The 19,073-nt window shown below is 41.5% G+C and overlaps 1 protein-coding gene across 1 annotated transcript in view; it reads left to right on the top strand.

Moving 5' to 3' along the window:
* The window catches only part of LOC145412006 (uncharacterized), a 35,136-nt gene extending 18,280 nt beyond the window's left edge, over positions 1–16,856 (top strand). Inside the window, exons 4-6 of the mRNA XM_080281971.1 lie at positions 4,393–4,554; positions 11,445–11,529; positions 16,502–16,856. Coding sequence (XP_080138097.1) covers positions 4,393–4,554; positions 11,445–11,529; positions 16,502–16,770 — 516 coding nt within the window. The 3' untranslated portion in view covers positions 16,771–16,856. The remainder of the gene's footprint in view (positions 1–4,392; positions 4,555–11,444; positions 11,530–16,501) is intronic.
* The last annotated feature ends 2,217 nt before the right edge of the window (positions 16,857–19,073 follow it).

The raw sequence follows: 19,073 nt of genomic DNA, 5'->3' as shown, positions 1-19,073 counted from the left end.
TCACTCTCTACATTCAACAAATCCTCAAAGTGCTCCTTCCATCTCCTCAATTTCTCTCTCTTCTCCACCAACAATCTATTATTCCTATCTTTCACTCCCCTACTATTTCCCCTTTCACACTGCCTTACTTTCTTTACCTCCTTCCAAAACAATTTCTTACTCTCCCTCCATTTCACACTCAGATTCCTCCCAAACTCTTCATCCACTTTCTTCTTACTCTCCTTCACCAGTCTCTTAACCTCCCTTCTCCTGCTCACATATACTTCTCTCTTCTCTCTCTCATCTTCTCCCCTACCTCTACTCGCCAACCATTCACCATATGCTTTCTTCTTTTGTTCCACAGCTCGTTTCACCTCATCATTCCACCATGCTGTCCCTTGCACACCCTTGCATCTCCTCCTCACTCCACAAACCGCCTCACACGCTGTGCTTATCTCTTCCTTGAATATCTTACATATGTCTTCCACCCCTTCCATCTGCTCTAGCTCATACCTTCCCAATCTTTCTTCCACTATGCTCTTATACTCTGTCCTCTTCTCACTATCTTGCAATTTCTCCACTCTTCTCACAGGAGCTGCTTCCTCCTGTCTTCCCCTTCGCCTCCTCAACCACTTTCTTTGCAGCTCTACCTTGGCCATCACTAAGTGATGGTCCAAGACTCCATTCCCCACCCTCTCCACACCCTTGCATCCAACACTTGTCTTCTCATTCGCTCATCCACACACACGTAGTCTATCATTGCCTTTCGTTCAACAAGTTCACCATCCATCCTCCTCATTACTCTCCATGTATACCGGTGGATCATCTTATGACGAAAGTAGGTGTTGGCTATTGCCAACCCCTTACCAGCACAGATGTCCACCAAGCACTACCATTCCCATCTACTTCCGCTGGCACACCCCACTGACCAACCACTCCATCCACTCGTACATTCCCGACTTTGCCATTCATGTCTCCAATCAACAGCACTCTCTCGCTCCTCTCAAACTTGTCCATACATGCTTCTACTCTCGCCCAAAACTCATCTTTCACTCTTGCCACTCGATCCTCTGTTGGAGCATATACACATACAATCGCCCATGCTTGTATACCTACTTTCATCCTCACCCATACAATCCTTGCACCCACTGTTCCATACTCTCTTATATTCTCCTTCCACTTCTTGCTTATCATCAGACATACTCCCTCTCTTGCCCTCTCATTCTCACTGACTCCCGCACATATACCTACACCGTATTCCCATTCTCTCACCCTTTCACCTTTCCATTTAGTTTCAGTCAATCCACATATATCCACTTTTGCATCCTCAAGCACCTGGACAATCTCTCTCTCTTTCACTTCATCATTCACTCCTCTCACATTCCACGTTCCTACTCTCAGAATGTCCTTTGTCCGTTCCTTAGTCATCAACGTATGGTCCGTCCGGGTCCGAGGCGCTTTATTTGCTTTTTTAGTTAGTTCTTTTTACGGGGTGGGGCACTAACCCACCACCAACCCTTTTAGTCGCCTCATACGACAAGCAGGGATACTGGGGGAGTATTCTTGAAACCCCCCTACCCCCAGGGATCATTTGCTTTCAACATTTCATCCGCTGGATGTAAACAAAGTCAAATGTTACATCAGAGAACTTAATGAAACATTTTGCTCACTCGATCCATGTAACATGTCACAACTGCCTGATGTGTATGAGCATGCTGCGGACTTTATCTGCAACATAATAAATAGATGCTTCTTAGAAAGTAATTTTGTGCAGTCTGAGAAACGTGCTTTGCTTAGGCCCCTAATGAAGAAACCTGGCCTTGATGTCGAGAGCATGACAAATTATCGTCCTGTCTCTAACCTGTCCTTTTTATCCAAGATTATTGAGCGAGCCATACTCGATCAACTCTTACCACTACTGGAACACAACAGAGTTGTTCCTGTTGTTCAATCAGCATACAGAAAATACCATTCAACTGAAACTGCACTAACAAGGATTCAGAGTGACTTGGTGGCAAACACTTGTAGTGGGATGTCCTCTCTCCTAGTTCTTTTGGATCTGTCTGCAGCTTTTGATACAGTAGATCATAAACTATTGTTGGATGATCTGTATTTTTATGACATTCGTGATAGTGCCCTTTTGCTACTTAAGTCGTATCTGTCGGACAGATCTCAGAGAGTGGTTGTTGATTACGCTAGCTCTGATTCTGCTCCTCTTCTATTTGGAGTCCTTCAAGGATCAGTTTTGGGTCCAATTCTATTTACTATCTACACAAGTAGTTTATCGTCTCTACTTGATGCTCATGATGTGTCCTATCATTTTTATGCTGATGACACCCAGCTCTATGTTAAGATGTCAGATATCAACGATACTAAGACAAAGCTTGAATCTCTAATGTCTGATATTAAGATTTGGATGGCTAAGAGGAAACTTAAGCTGAATGATGGTAAAACTGAGATCATCATCATCAGAGGAAACAGAAGGGGTGATGACACTGACAATGCCCTGGCTTTGAACATTGGCATGTCACAGCTGCATCCAGTCAGTTCTGTTCGAAATTTGGGTGTTTATTTTAATTCTAAGTTAAATTACAAAGAACATATTAATCTGGTTGTAAGAGGGTGTAACTTGCATATCAGAAATCTGTACTCTGTGAGAAGATTCCTGAATAGACAGTGCCTCTTAACATTGGTCCATGCAGTGGTCTTGTCTCGTGTTGATTATTGTAATTCACTGTGGGTTGGTCTTCCAAATAATATACTAACAAAAGTTCAGTCTGTGTTGAACAGGGCGGCACGGCTTATCTTTGGTCTCCCCCCGAGAACCTCAACTACCCCGTTTCTGATTGAGTTGCATTGGTTACCAGTAAAGGCTAGAATTGAATTTAAACTGTGTCTTATTACATTCAAGGTTCTTAAGTTTGGTGAACCGAAGTATCTTGCTGAATTGTTAAAACTCCCATCGACACGCCCGGGTGTGATGTTACGCAGTGAAGATGATTCCTTGCGTCTTGATGAACCAGGAGCCATTCACCAGTCATCTTTCTCTGATCGTTCTTTTGCATATTGAGCCCCTAGATTATATAACAGATTGCCATTGTCCATAAGACAACTCTCTACTGTTGAATCCTTTAAGAGACAGCTGAAAGCCTTTCTTTTTTCAAAATGCTATGACCTGGAGAGAGGTACTATGACGGATGATTATAGGGTTTAATTATTGCCACTTTCATGTATATATGATGTAGCTTGTATTATATACAAGAAATGTCACAATTATTGTAATTGTAAAAATAATGTATGGGTGTCGAGCGCTAGTGAATTCCCAAAAGGAAGAACTGGCGCTTTTGAGAAACAAAAGGCCAGATTATTATTATTATTATTATTATTATATATTTTTATTACAAGAATAGATTATACGGCACACTTCAAGGGGAAATAAACAGTGAAAATTAACAAATGAGTGCACGTGAGGTGTTGTCAGGTGATAATTAGCCAATTCCAGGTGTATGGTACTCTGACTTACCTTATTTCTGTTTTGTATATATTATTTGGTATAAGAATAGGGAATAGGGTTTATTTCAATGGATGATAAGCAACGTTGGGTCTGGTTAGTACTGGGATGGGTGACCACCTGGGAACACCAGATGCTGTTGGCATCCCTACTTGTCAAGTGGGGTTGGTGGAGGATTAGTGCCCCTCCCTGTAAAACAATTAACTCTAAGCCCTTGGCCACCCCGTTTGGGATACATGGCATCTGGCAATGAATGAATGAATGAATATCAGTGGAAAATTCCAAGGAAGATTTACTTAGCGTAGCACGGCCGGGTAGGCGAGAGGAGAGGGCAATGGAGAGGAGGTAGGGAGGGGAGTCAAGAACGGGGAGAAATGGCTAAATTGTCAACAATGGATGGGAGTTCAGATGAGATTAGGAATGTTGACTAGTGCTGGACATTGGCAGTACTGATAGATGATACAAGCCACCACTTGAAAGCCCGGGTGAATTCAAAATAACACAGAATCACAAAAGTGACGCCCCGCGGTATGATCCCTTGCTCCCAAGCGTCATGAAAGTGACGTCCCGCGGTTAAGGGGTTAATGAAATTCAAGTCCTTATACTGTTCCCTGCCTCAGCTGAGATTCAGACCTGGATACATTAGGACTGCAGGCCACCTCTCTACTGATTCGGCCATTTCTAGCTATGCAGTGGGTGGTGATGCTTGGAGGAAGTATGGTGGAGTTGAAGGTAAATGTACGTTTACTCAGTACCGTACCAGCGCCACTTTTCCAGCCATGCTATACGTGGATGATGCCTGAGGAAGTGTGGTGGAGGCAGTGGTATGTTTGGAAGCAAGGGTGTATGTTGGGGGCAAGGATGAATTCAGTGTATATTTTTACTCTGTGCCACTTTTCCAGCCTTGCAGTGGGTGGGTGACACATGGAGGGAATGTGGTGGAGGCCGGGGTGAGGCAAGTGACAAATCTGCTGCAGGATGGGTTTGTGCCGCTGCTTCATGGTGACTGTGTCAGGGACCAACTCACTGGCTGCACCATCCTTAGTGGTGACACTGTCATAAAGGTACACTATTATCAGGTACCATTACTACTCAGTTTTTTTTTTATTGAGGCAAAGATGCACTTGACAGGTTGGTGATGTTTGGCTGAATGCAACATGTCTGAATAACATTTACTGTACTAACCCAAATTTCCCCCTCAGATATTTGTTGTCAGTTAATAATGCTAGTGAGTAAAGAGACTATGAAGTAATGTTGCATTCAGCCAGTCATCACTAACCTGAACCTGTCAGGCGCATCTTCGCCTTGGAAAAAAAAAAAAAAACTGAGTTTGATATGAATTTTAGAACCACTGTCATTGTCTTAGCATCACCGTCAGTGTATGTTAATCCCATCGTTATCAGTTGTAATTGGTCATCACACTCATTAACTTTTTACTGCCATCATTGTTATAATTGTTGTCATTACTTGTTGACATCACCATCAGTAACTGTTGTTACTACCATCTGTTATGATTGCTGTCATTATACACTGACATCACCATCAGTATCTTGTTACTACCACATTGTTGTAAAAACAGTCATTATTTGTGGACATCACTATCAGTATTTTTTGTTACTACTATCATTGTTATAATTGCCGTCATTATTTGTTGACATTACCATCTGTATTTGTTGATCCTGCCATCATTATCTGTTTTAATTGCTATCATGATATGTTGGCATCACTATTATTATATGTTAGCATTCAATGCTTAGTTAGGAATGCTAAAGCGGTATGTGGTGTGGCAAGAATAACAACAAAGAAGAAAGGTACGGCATGGTGGGATGAGGAGGTAAAGAGAGCGGTGGAGGAAAAGAGGAAGAAGTGGCTAAAGTGGTTACTGGACAGGGGTTCAGTTGAAATAAGAACTGAATATGTTGAGAGGAAGAAGCACGTAAAGAGACTAGTGAAGAGGAAAAAGAAGGAGGTAAATGAGGATCTAGGAAGCAAAATGAATGCGAACTACTCTGAAAATAGAAAGTTATTCTGGAAAGAGGTGCGGAAATGTAGAAGTGAAAGCGGTAAGAAATGGGATGGTGTGAAGGATGCAGGTGGTAGATTATTAACCCATGGAGATGAAGTAAGGACCAGATGGAAAGAATATTTTGAAAGCCTGATGAATGGGGATAGAGAGAGCAGAGCAGCTGTAAACATCATTGGTTTTCGGGGTGTGCAGAGAAGGAATGCAGTGCCAGGAGACGTGACACTCGCACAGGTGAAGAGTGCTGTGAAGCGGCTGAAAAATGGGAAAGCAGCTGGGGTTGATGAGGTGTATTTAGAGTTGCTTAAATGTAGTGGAGAGAATGGAATGAAGTGCTTGTTGGAGACATGTAAGAAGGCATGGATGAGTGAAACTGTGCCTGCAGAGTGGAAAAAGGCTGTGATTGTACTCCTGTACAAAAATAAAGATGAACGAAGTGAGTGTAAGAATTATTGTGGCATAAGCTTACTGAGTGTGGTAGGGAAGGTATATGGAAGAATTATTATAGAGAAAGTAAGAGAGATATCAGAAGTCCTAGTGAGTGATGAACAGGGTGGCTTTAGGAGTGGCAGAGGATGTGTGGACCAAATATTTGCAGTGAGACAGATAGTAGAGAAGGCTTGTGAGAAGGACCATAAGGTGTTTTTGGCATTCATGGATCTGGGAAAAGCATATGACAAAGTGGACAGAGAAGGATTGTGGAAAGTTTTGCGCATGTACGGTGTAGAGGGTAAGCTGCTAGGTGCCGTCAAGAGTTTTTATGATGGTAGTGAAGCATGTGTCAGGGTTAATGGGCATCTAAGTGAATGGTTCACAATCAGTGTGAGCGTGTGACAAGGTTGTGTGATGTCCCCATGGTTGTTCAGTGTATATATGGATGGGGTGATGAGAGAAGTGAAAACACGAGTAATGGAGAGAGGGATGGCATTGGTAATGAATGGCGATGGAGGGAATATCTCAAATTTGTTGTATGCTGATGATGCAGTACTGCTTGTAAGTACGGGACAAGAACTTGGTAGGCTAGTGCGGAGTTTTGCTGATGTTTGTAAGCGTCGTTCCTTGAGAGTAAATGTAGAAAAGAGTAAAGTGATGGTTATTGAGAGAGAAGGTGACTCCCAGTGCAATGTAACAGTGAATGGAGAGAGACTGGAATTGGTGAGAGAGTTCAAGTACCTGGGTACAGTGATAGAAAAGAGAGGAAAATGTGCAAAAGAAGTTGAAAGTAGAGTGACACAAGGAAGAAAAGTAGCTGGTGCAATGAAGGCCTTGATAAGAAACAGAGGCTTGAGTGTTGCAGCTGCATGAGGCTTACATGAAGGAGTGTTAGTGCCAACTTTAACATATGGATGTGAGACTATGATGTGGCATGAAAATGAAAAGTCAAGAGTAAGAGCAGTGGAGATGGGACTGCTGAGGAATGTATATGGAGTACAGAGGGTGGAAAGGATACGAAATAATGTGATTCATGAAAGATGCGGAGTGAGGAAGTCGGTGGACACCAGAATTGAAGAGAGTGTACTGAGATGGAATGGTCATGTGGAGAGAATGGATAACAATAGAGTGGTGAAAAAGGTATATCTGAGCGAATTCAGAGGAGGGAGAAGGCGAGGTAGGCCAAGGAGAAGGTGGAGAGATATGGTGGATGAATGTGTGAGGAAGAGAGGTTTGGAAGTCGGTGAGGCTAGGGAACTGACAGGAGATCAAGCTGGCTGGATGAATTTTGTGAGGAGATATGAATGATCAGGGATTTTTGTCACCCCTTTTTAAACGTGGCAGCGTCTGGATTGACTCCGTCGGATATGATATGTGAAGCTACAGAACGTGGTGAATGTTTTTGGCATATCCAATAGAGCCAGGATTCCAGGGGCTTGAATGATGAGTGAATGGAAGCGTGGCCCATTGGATTGGGCAATTTTGGGCTGTCTGGACATTGCTACCCCTCACCCTACCCTTGGGTGGGAGAGGAGGTCTGGATGATGATGATGATGAGCATTCAATGTCATCATCATCATCATCATCATCATCATACGCTGTTATCCTCACCAACATTTTGGCATCATCACCACTGTTGTGTTGTATCATACTTGTTATTCATCTCCACCATTATTCCATTTTAGCATTGCCATCATCATTTACTATTATGGTATTTGTCATTTATGCTGTATACATAAGTGTGAGCAAGGGAGTTGTGATAATTCTGCTCTACAACACTACTTTCCAAATCGTGTTTACCAATAAATGCTGAAGATTTATTTCTTTAGTTTGTTTTTATGAATAATAATTTAGAGAATGGACTTGGCAAGATACTGTAAGATATTGCAAGCTCGTTGGAAGTTAGAGTTGGTTTTATCCATCTAGCTATTGCCAGACGCCATAATCCCGTAAGGGGTGGCCATTTGACTTTGAGTTATATCTTTTATGGGGAGGGGCACTAACCCTCCACCAACCCACTTGTTGACACGTAGGGAGCACGTATGGTTTGGTTATATGGTTACCACCCAGCGTTGTAAATGGTTTTTTGCTTACAGGAAACCATTTGGCTTGTCACTCAATGTAAAGCCACCTGTAAAGGAAAGAAAAGCAATAAAAAGTGACAGGAAAGATGGGAGAAATAGGAAGAGAGGAGGGCAGGCACAGAAAAAGAATGATAAAGGCTAAGGAAGAAGTAGGCAGCACTACATCAAGTGAGTGGATGATGGTCGCCACCACCTACCACCTCATTAGGTAGAAAACTGTACAGGTACCAAACATTTTCCGCTGATGAAGAGCATGCTTTTTTTCAATGGATTTACTCCTCTTGCTTTTCTCAAACCTCTGTCCTAAAACCTTCCCATGAGTAAAAGATGAAAATTAAACCTAAAATACAATACAGTACTGTAATACAGGACATAGAGTATTGTACTCACCTAGTGTTTGCATCAGTGGAGGGTAGAGTTGTACATCATTCAGTAAAGTACAGTGCACTGAATTCTGTGTGGTCTAGTGGCAGTAATTACATGTACAGTAATTCCAGAATCACAAGAGAGCACTAGGACATAAAGCAGTGAGAGGCCACAAGCTTTGCAACAACAACGAGTGAGGCATGGAAGGCCACGGAGTATGTCTTAGCACTAGGGATTTGCCACTGCGTGGTCACAAGAGCAGAGCACATTGATGCATCTTCTATGAACGAGATCCACGAGAGAGAATGAGAGAATGACGGTAGGTTTAGCACACCAGGTGGGTCTCTCCCCCAATAAAGTCTGATTGGCTGGTGCATTGTGGGCATTCTAATTGGCTGGCGCATTGCTAGGTTTTCCCGGTCGTCGGTTGGCCACCGCATACGAGCCGATTGATATGCCTCACTGCCGATATTTCATAGAACCATTGGTTACTTCCCAGTTTGGCACTGGATGTTGCATAATTTTACCCAATATTGCTTTAATAAAGCTAAGCCAAGAGCGCCGGATATTGCGATGATGGATAATTGAGAGTTTACTGTAGTCATTATAGGTTTATTTACCATACATGCATAGTCTGCATGCTAATCTAAGTTAAACTAGCACTAGTATTTTATTTTGAACTATATTTTGATCGTTTAAAGTATTAGACACTGTACAGTAAAACCTCACCATAACGGACTAATTGGAATCCAAGCAATTCCAAAAAAAGCAAAATTCATATAAAAGCGACATCTGGACTTCCTCCTGCTAACCCAGACTTTTTCCAATACATCAGACATTAGTCCAGATTGCACCAATGGTTTTTAACTTTTCACTACCATTGCAGTACTGTACAGTACTGTGTTATACATTTGCTACAGTAATCACATGGTAGAGTATATATAATAACACTGTACCGTACACTGATAAATGTGTCTTTTATTTACCACTTTGTGGTGAACATAGCTGAAGTGGTCAGGCAGGCCGGACTACTTCTGGCTTTAACGTACTTTTTCCGGTATGTACAAATTTAGGCCAGTTGGCTCCTTACGGGATTGTGGCGTCTGGCAATAGATAGATATATAGATAGGCTCCTCGATTCCAATAAAAGCTAATTCGGTCTACTGACGTTTGGTATATTGAGGGAAATCTGTCAAATTTACACATATTCCTGTTATTGTTAGATAATAATGGTAATAATATTCCTGTTTATACTTAATAACATTAAACCATCTGAAAGAAAAAATTATGAGCTTTTCAGTGTTACCGTTTATAATATCCTAGTGAGAATATTAAGGAAGATATAGTTGAAATTGCAAGTCCATCTGTTACGAAAAATGTGATTTTCGTGATTCTTAGACACTCAAAATTCATGGTAGGTGGTGGCAACCATCATCCACTCACTTGATGTAGTGCTGCCTACTTCTTCCTTAGCCTTTATCATTCTGTTTCTCTGCCTGCCCTCTTCCTATTTCTCACCGTCATCCACTCACTTGATGTAGTGCTGCCTACTTCTTCCTTAGCCTTTATCATTCTTTTTCTGTGCCTGCCCTCCTCTCTTCCTATTTCTCACCATCATCCACTCACTTGATGTAGTGCTGCCTACTTCTTCCTTAGCCTTTATCATTCTTTTTCTGTGCCTGTCCTCCTCTCTTCCTATTTCTCACCATCATCCACTCACTTGATGTAGTGCTGCCTACTTCTTCCTTAGCCTTTATCATTCTTTTTCTGTGCCTGTCCTCCTCTCTTCCTATTTCTCCCATCTTTCCTGTCACTTCTTATTGCGTTTCTTTCCTTTACAGGTGGCTTTACATTGAGTGACAAGTCAAATGGTTTCCTGTAAGCCAAGAAACCATTTACAACGCTGGGTGGTAACCATATAACCAAACCATACGTGCTCCCTACGTGTCAACAAGTGGGTTGGTGGAGGGTTAGTGCCCCTCCCCGTAAAACAAATATCTCAGAGTCAAATGGCCACCCCTTACGGGATTATGGCGTCTGGCAATAGATAGATAGATAGAACTTCATGGCCTCTGAGGCAAGGTGTTCCTTCATCTGAAAAGATAATGGTTGTGATATGTGGCTTTCAGGTAAATTACCACAGGAATCAGTACTGTAGGCTATTACCTTCACACAAAAAATTATTCTGAACAGGTTTGCTGTGAGATGCAAGACCACCATTTTTCTATCTATCTATCTATTGCCAGACGCCATAATCCCGTAGGGGGTGGTCATTTGACTTTGGGTTATTTGTTTTGCGGGGAGGGGCACTAACCCTCCACCAACCCACTTGCTGACACGTAGGGAGCACGTATGGTTTGGTTATATGGTTACCACCCAGCGTTGTAAATGGTTTCTTGGCCTACAGGAAACCATTTGGCTTGTCACTCAATGTAAAGCCACCTGTAAAGGAAAGAAAAGCAATAAGAAGTGACAGGAAAGATGGGAGAAATAGGAAGAGAGGAGGGCAGGCACAGAAAAAGAATGATACAAGCTAAGGAAGAAGTAGGCAGCACTACATCGTGAGTGGATGATGGTGAGAAATAGGAAGAGAGGAGGGCAGGCACAGAAAAAGAATGATAAAGGCCAAGAAAGAAGTAGGCAGCACTACATCAAGTGAGTGGATGATGGTGAGAAACAGGAAGAGAAGAGGGCAGGCACAGAAAAAGAATGATACAAGCTAAGGAAGAAGTAGGCAGCACTACATCAAATGAGTGAATGATAGTCGCGACCACCTACCACTACCACCATTTTTACTTTGAAATAATAAGCAAGAAATCTTTGTAAGAGACTTTAGAAATACAAATTGATTACTGTTATTGTCACGTTTTGCAGTACAATACGAGAAAAGGAATGCAAGAAGATGGGATTAGAATCTGTCATGATAGAATTTACCCTGTCAGGCCTGAGGTTGTACTATTTATTTCATATTTCTTAATATCAGATCTTTCATTTCAGCTTTGAGACCATTAAACTGATAGGGTTAAGTCACAGACCTCTTGTGTTACAGGTGTTGTGTAAGGAGCTGGGTGTCAAGAGAGTTGTTTTCCTGACTGATGTTCTTGGGATATATGACCAGCCTCCACACTTACCAGGTGATTTACAGAACAAATTGTTCTATAATTACAAATCTGTTTTTTCCTCTATTGTAAGGCACCAGCATCTATTCTCTCCTTATAACCATATCATCCAAGCGCAGTGCTAGGGAGGAGGGATGCCCTCATGTGATGACACTGATGTTACCAGGCAGCTGCCTTTACCGTCTTCCCTCTCCCTTGAATGGAAGATAGTGGACTGCAGGAGAAGGGCATCTTCAGTCCGCAATCCACTAGATTCACATTCAGATGAGCCTGGGGCAACTATAACAACAACTTTCTAAGATGTTATCCTCTGCTCATTTATCAGGAGACTCTTTTACTACACATCTGTAAATCATGTTGCTTATCCCATCCACTCTGTGTAGTACCATAGAGTGGGTTGGAAAACAAACAGTTTAAATGATGAAATTTGTGGAGTAAAGAAGTCTGTTGATAATAGGGAAGAAGAGATGTATTAGTGGTAGTACCCTCTGGTCTCTTACAGTTATTCGCCATGTGATAAATCACTAGGTCAGTCATTAAAATGTTATACCCTCTTTTGGAATAACATTAAAAAATTTATGGCAGTTTTGTTAAATGATATTTATGATGGCCACCTGCGAGATTCTTGTGTGGATGTGGTGATGCGTGCAAGCCAAGATTGCCACTTAGTGTTTATATTCAATGTGATAATCTGCCTTTCATTCTACTTTGTGCATGAAAGGCCACTAAAACACCATTGCTATCTCCAGATAACATTGCAAGTGCTTAACAAATAGTGCAGTGTGTGGTGTTTAATAAAGTGATACCTTTTCATGTGTGAAATACTGGAACTTGTGACTTGGAAATCTTGTCAGTCTTATGTACCCAGCTTTCCCTTGACGGGTCTCCAGTCAGCCAAGAGACAAGATAGTTATCCAGTGTTTACATTCTCTGTGATCGTCCGCCTTTCAGTTCATATTGTGCATGAAACGCCACTGAAACACCCTTGCTGTAGCCATATTTCAGTGCAGGTGCTGAACAAAGAGTGCAGTGTGTGATATTAAATGAAGTGATACCTTTTTGTAGGGAGTGATCATCCAGGCCCTGTTGTACCCCAGCCTCAGGAGGGATCCTTGGTGATGAGTCGTATTTGCATAGGACAAACCTCAGGTGTATGGCAGAGGCTTTTTTGGGCATTTTAGGTTTCATGGTCGAGGTTGCCCTCCCTAACCCCACTGAACCCATGTTACACTGACCTCACAGTGTCATAAACTATTGTATGATATGTCTTCACTTGATGCAACCCTATCGCATAACAAGACTGGACTGTGGTAGTAGTAAGTTAACCCCAGTCTGTCTGTCTGAGCAGGCTCATCAGCTGCTGGCAAGCAGCTGCTCCTGCAGGGCCACCTTGTGCATTGAAGTGATGTTCCTTTGCAGCAGATAATGCCTTGCCACAGGGAGGTGCAGGGAAGAATGTGGAGGTTTGGTTCCTGGATGGATGCTGCATTTGCATCTCTACCTAGTTGACAGGGACACCATAGTAGGCTCCACATCACCCCATTAATTGGATATAAGGTTATTGTACCAGCCAGTGATCCAAATGGTTTCCTGGGTTACAGGAAATCAGTAGGCTTCTCACTCAGTGTAGAGTGACCTAAAGGCAGCACTCCATCAAGTGAGTGAATGATGGGCACCCCCATCGACCGTTTAATAGAGTGGCGAAACAAGTACTGTACAGTATATATGAGTGAATTTGTAGGTGAATGGTGACATAGGTCTTGAAGGTGGATGGATATGGTAAACGAGTATGTGGGAGAGCAAGGTACAGTGACTTCTCAATTTATGTGAGGGTTGTGTTCCTTAAACAGTTGTGTAACGTGAATTTTGTGTAATTTAAACATTATCCCATAAAAAATGAAAGTTTGGGGATTAAGTTCTTTGGTTGTGAAACATCTCAGGTATTTGCTTCCTATAGCAAGATGAGAGGTGGCTGAACAGGGAACTGTAGACATAAGTATTAATGAGCAGTACAGATCTCTCAGTCATGAGAGTTACTAATTCAGTGTGTGGATAGACAAGAGGCCCTCCCGGACACAAGGTAACATGGTAGTGGGATGAGGGTACTGAAGGCACAGTTAAAGAGAAAAGAAGACTATTTCAGATAAGGAAAAGGGATGATAACAGAAGAATACTTGACTGTCAAGCACAGGGGAAGGCGGTGGCTGAATCGGTAGAGAGGCGGCCTGCGGTCCTAATGGACCCAGGATCGAATCCCGGCTGGGGCAGGGAACAGTTTAAGGATTTGAATTTCCTAAAAGCAGACTTCCCTGATCCACCAGATGACCCACCGACATGTCATAAAAATACCCTCGCTAGTACCAATACCATTGCTGGGCAGGTGCCTAAACACTTACGCAAAGTGCAGTTGTGCACTGTTGCACTTCGGTGAATATCGTTTGTGCATTGCGCACCGCACGAGACCATGCGCAATATTGCGCTTATGCACATGAAAAGGCAGGTGCACAAGCGCAAACTTAGTTGTGCTTGCACAACTAAATTTGCGCTTGCGCACCTGCCTTGTGCACCTGTCCTGTGGACTGCACACTGCACAATCCAAGAGACACCTGGTCCTAGGAGCTTCCCTTATGTCTGGACAAGGGGTGGGGGAGGTTCGGGTGGGTCGCGAGGGTTCTTGGGAAGGCGGGAGGGACAAAGGGTAGTAGCATTTCTTAAAATGCTTCAACAGAGATAATGTACTGTATTTTAATTTTTTTTAAATTATTATTAGTAAATAATAATAAATTAAAAATATATTATTTGTTAAGAGTAGCATATGCAATTCCTTACAAAAATCATTAAAACATAATTTAAATTGAACATCCACAGCCTATTAGGCTGTGAATATTTGATTTAAATAATATTTTTTAATGATTTTTGTAAGGAATTACACATGCTATTGTATATCTATATTGAATTATTAAATAAAACATCTTGTGAAAATGCAGATAAAAGTAAAACTGGCAACATCACATTTCCTTGTCCCTCCGCTTCGCAGCCTGCTCACTCCTCTGAACTTCCACGACTGAAAAAGTTACTACATGATAGTATTGTGATACCAACTCTAATGTATGGAAGTGAAGCTTTGACCTTGTTGGAGGGACACAGGTCAAGAGTGAGAGCTGTTGAAATAAAGTGAGTTATTTGAGAGGAGCCTGTGGAGTTACACGGAGAGACAGACTGACAAGTGAGGAAATGAAGGATCGTTGTGGTGTGGATGTGATAGAAAGCATTAGGAGAAACACACTGAGGTGGTTTGGTCATATGTAGAGGATGGAGAGTGATAGACTAACGAGGAGAGTGTACTGTATGTGAGTGAGGTGGAGGGAGGAAGAGGGAGGGGGAGGCCAAGGATAAGATGGAGGGATGGAGTGGAGAGGTATATGAGAGAGAGGGGTGTGAGCTGGGAGCAGGGCAGTGAAATGGTGGGGGACAGGACGACATGAAGGCGATTTGTTGCTTGTTTGTGGCCACCCCTTACAGGATTAAGGCATCTGGTAATAGATAGATAGACAGAACAATAATAAATAAAAGTATGCTAATTTATTTAAATATCTCAGTATTTTACAGTAATTTCTACAAATATATGCAATTGGATTGCGTTAGCGCTTAGCGACATTGCTCAAGCTAAATATTAGATTGCGCACTTGTCCAAATGACAAATAATTGAAAATAATAATAAATAAAAGTAAGTAAGTATGCTATTTTATTTAAGCATCTCAATATTTTACAGTAATTCCCACAAATATATGCAAATGGTTTGCACTTGCGCTTTGCAACACTGCGCAAGCTAAATATTTGTCAGATTGCGCAAGGTAGTGAATTGTGGATTGCGCATGCGCAAGGTCCTTCTTCGTTTGCGCTGCCCACCATTGACCAATACATCAATCCTGTTTGAGACAGCCCTAGCATGTACTCAATATGGATGGTGGGTGTTAGCGCCGAAGTGGTGACATGTGGAGGTGTAAGAGGGCTACTGGGCCTCGGAATAGGTCACTGCCCCCAAGAAACAGGCCCTGAAGCCTTTGCCCAGAGTTGGACACTTAAAAAAGAAAGAAAGAAAAAAAAAAAAAGGTATACAGAGCAAACTCTTAGAGTAGGATCACATTGCAGAGTTGTAAGATATGATGGTGAGAAACCAGAAATGATCATCTTCATCAGGTGCTTCAGAAATTGATGTCAGATTTCATGGGCTTGCCTTTCCCCTCATGCATGTTGGTTCTTAATGGTGGGAAGATGAGTCACAGGATCCATAGGCAGTCTTACTGTGCTAAAGAGAAATTCATGGCATTGATAAATAACAAATAAATAAGCAAACTAGAATGGCACTAAGTAGAGTGCATACCTCCGCCAAGGCCCAACAAGCAGTTCCTTTTAATTCAGTCAAGTCTAATCCAATATGGAAAAAGACTACCCCCCTATAAAAGCATATTTAAATCTGCTAGATCCGGAATTTTATATGGATCCGTGCCAAACAGTACACATTCGTAGATACCAACATCCTAAATATGCCTGATTTTTTTGCATGAAGATCCATGCAATACTCACTGAAAAATTTATGAAAATGTCGAAAAATGCTGTACCATATCTCGCAGTGTTAAAGAAAGTGAAAAAAAATTCCTGGATCCACACCTTTATATGGACCCGCACCAAAATTTAATGGAGTCTGTTCTGGGCCAAGGCCCATTCTTCTACCAAGTTTCGTGGAAATCTGTATTGTAGGTTTTGTGTAATCTTGCTCACAAACCAACCAACTAACAAACAAACGGACAGGGGTGAAAACATAACCTCCTTGGCTGAGGTAATAAATATATAAATAAATGAACCCTGTCACAATTATTGTCTTGACTGGCTGCAAAGTACTGTATATAATCCAGCCAACAACAGATTTTAGTCACCTCACTGGAATTCCTAGCACAGAAGAGTTAACTTGATCTTTGTCTTCCAGGTGCCAAGTTCATGTCCCAGATCATAGTCAGTAAAGATGGGAAGATGAAGCAGAGGATAGAGACAGAGCTGCAGAGCTGTGATGTGACGGGAGGGGTGAACCTCAAGCTGGATACAGCACGGGACATTGTGACTGAGAGCGGTGGTGCCATACCTGTGTTTGTGTGCCTGGTGGGGTCACACACTGCTGAGGTGATATGTCTGCAGGGGAGACAACCTGAAGGACCCTCTGATGGTGGCACTGTCATTATGCTAGACCAGGAAAAGTGACTGTGTAACTATTGTATACCCTGTCCACTTTAACTTGACCTGCTACTGCCATTTCTCTTTTTCATTATGCTGAACCGTAACAAGAGATTATCAGAGGCAACCTGAGGGGGCTGGTATTGGTGGCATGCACATTATACCAGGCCAAGGGAGGTGACTATGGTTGGAGCCTGTACTTTAGCTTCATCTGTATTTGGGGTCTCTATTTTGAATGGTGAGCTGTAACATGAGAGTAATCCCATTAGTCTGAGAACTTCATCTACTGTATGTTTTATTCATCTTCCTCTCAGATGATTTCCAAAGTTATCAAGAGACTTTTTGTAGCGACCTAGTTAACAACAGTCTCTTACAACTCCCTCACAACCTGACAGTCTCACTGAGATGATTACAATTGTCTGGAGGTATCAAAATTAAATAATCATGTCATTGGATCGGATGGCTGTGCTGAAATATGGTGCTAGTCATAGAGAAGTGTTATGAAAAAGTAGTGGAGTGGCTGTAGTGCTGTTACCGATATGATTTGCAGAACCGTTATATCGCCGATATTTGCATTTTTCCGATACTGAACCAACACCCATGTTTACTGTCGATATCGGGGTATCAGATATGGATATAAGAAACATGAAAATTACTTTTATTGGAGATTTTTTTTCATTGTTTTGCTTAATTTTGTGTGAAGGCATGTTGTTACCTTGACACTTTGCAGCTTAATAAAGTCATGCTGAAAACCATTAAAAGTTCAGAATAATAAATGGGTGAATGGGAAAGGAGAAGAGGAAAAGAAAGAAAAGAGCTGAAGGCCAAAAGCATCGAGTTGATTAGATATACTGTGTACTGGTGGTGTGTAAGTGTGGTGGTGGCTGTGTGGGTTTGTGTACATAAGTAGTGTACACACGCTTGCACCCATTAGTTATTATATTCTTTATTTATTCGTAATATTAAGTCACTCTTCTCACTGTAGTCTAAGTCAAGATGTGATTTACTGCATAGAATAAGAAAGAAGGCAGTAGATGGGAGTAATAAGGGGACAGTACCTCATAAGACAAGGAGCTGAACAACATTTGGCAGTTTCGTTTGTAAGCTACTAGTGTTCATGTGCGTAAATGATGCCCAGATTCGAGTGTAACTTCAGAACGAATATTGAGCGTTCCTGAAGACACTGTGACCATTAAGCGTTGCTCACTTCAACCACAGAACCTTCAGTGCTAAGCTTTTCAAGGTAAATAAGATATACATGACTGAGGAAAACATGACATTTTTAGTGTGTGTAATATGAGTCAGTACAATACACCTACTACCTATGTAAGTGGCTGGCATACACTGGACTTAGCCATTCATGTTTTATTTAATGGAATGAGGTTTTAATCATAATGTATATGAGGAACAGTCCTTGACTACCAGTACAATAAATCCAGTCTCAGGTATTAAAGCAGATGTATTTTTTCCAGTATGCATTAACTCTAGACTGGTCTGGCCTGAGTTGCCTGATGACCAAAAGTTATGTGCTTTTAAAGATAAATGTTTTGATTCATTTTATGGCTAATGGATGACGGGCTAAGATTTTACATACGTTACTTTAGTATTAATGCTGCTCTCTATTATTCGGTTAATGGCAAGAAGAATACATATTTATACATTTCATATATCGTTAATTACCAGGAGTTGGCTTAGATTTAGAAGCTAGAATATTATGTGTTTACTGTTTGTTTAATGATGGAGTGTTGTGTGTTTTGAGGGTGTGGCTTATGTTTCCAATTTTTTGCACGGTGGCAAAGATGTTACTTATGACCGTTAATGTGTCATAATAACATTTTAATATATAAAGGTATAGTGCTGTTATCATTTTAGAGCTTCTTTATAATAAAAATCTATACTGTAATTTCTTCTTTCATTCATTCATCATTGAAATAAAAATTCAAACAGAATAAAGGAACAGTGATATTTCAGTGCAGCCTATATATATTTTTTTAAAGTTCTGTGGCCTCTTTTTCACATAAGGTAAACAAAATTAAATGTTGCAGGCAACATTTAAATTTGGCAGTAAATTACTCAGAGTCCAAGAAAGGCAGTGAATATTTAAACTGTATTATTTAATTACTGTATACACATTTTTAGTTGGAGAAGAACAGGGAGGCTTTAGGAGGGGAAGAGGTTGTGTAGATCAGATATTCATTCTTAGATCTTTAGTGGAAAAGTTTCTAGAGAAAGGAAAGAAGTTGTATGCAGCATTCATGGATTTGAAGAAAGCATATGACTGGGTGGATAGACAAGGATTGTGGAAAGTATTAAGAATATATGGAGTAGAT

This window comes from Coenobita brevimanus, chromosome 1, assembly GCF_032717465.1.
Source record: "Coenobita brevimanus isolate Jiangsu-jjx chromosome 1, ASM3271746v2, whole genome shotgun sequence".
NCBI classification, from domain to species: Eukaryota; Metazoa; Arthropoda; class Malacostraca; order Decapoda; family Coenobitidae; genus Coenobita; species Coenobita brevimanus.
This window is presented reverse-complemented; position numbering and strand designations above follow the sequence as displayed.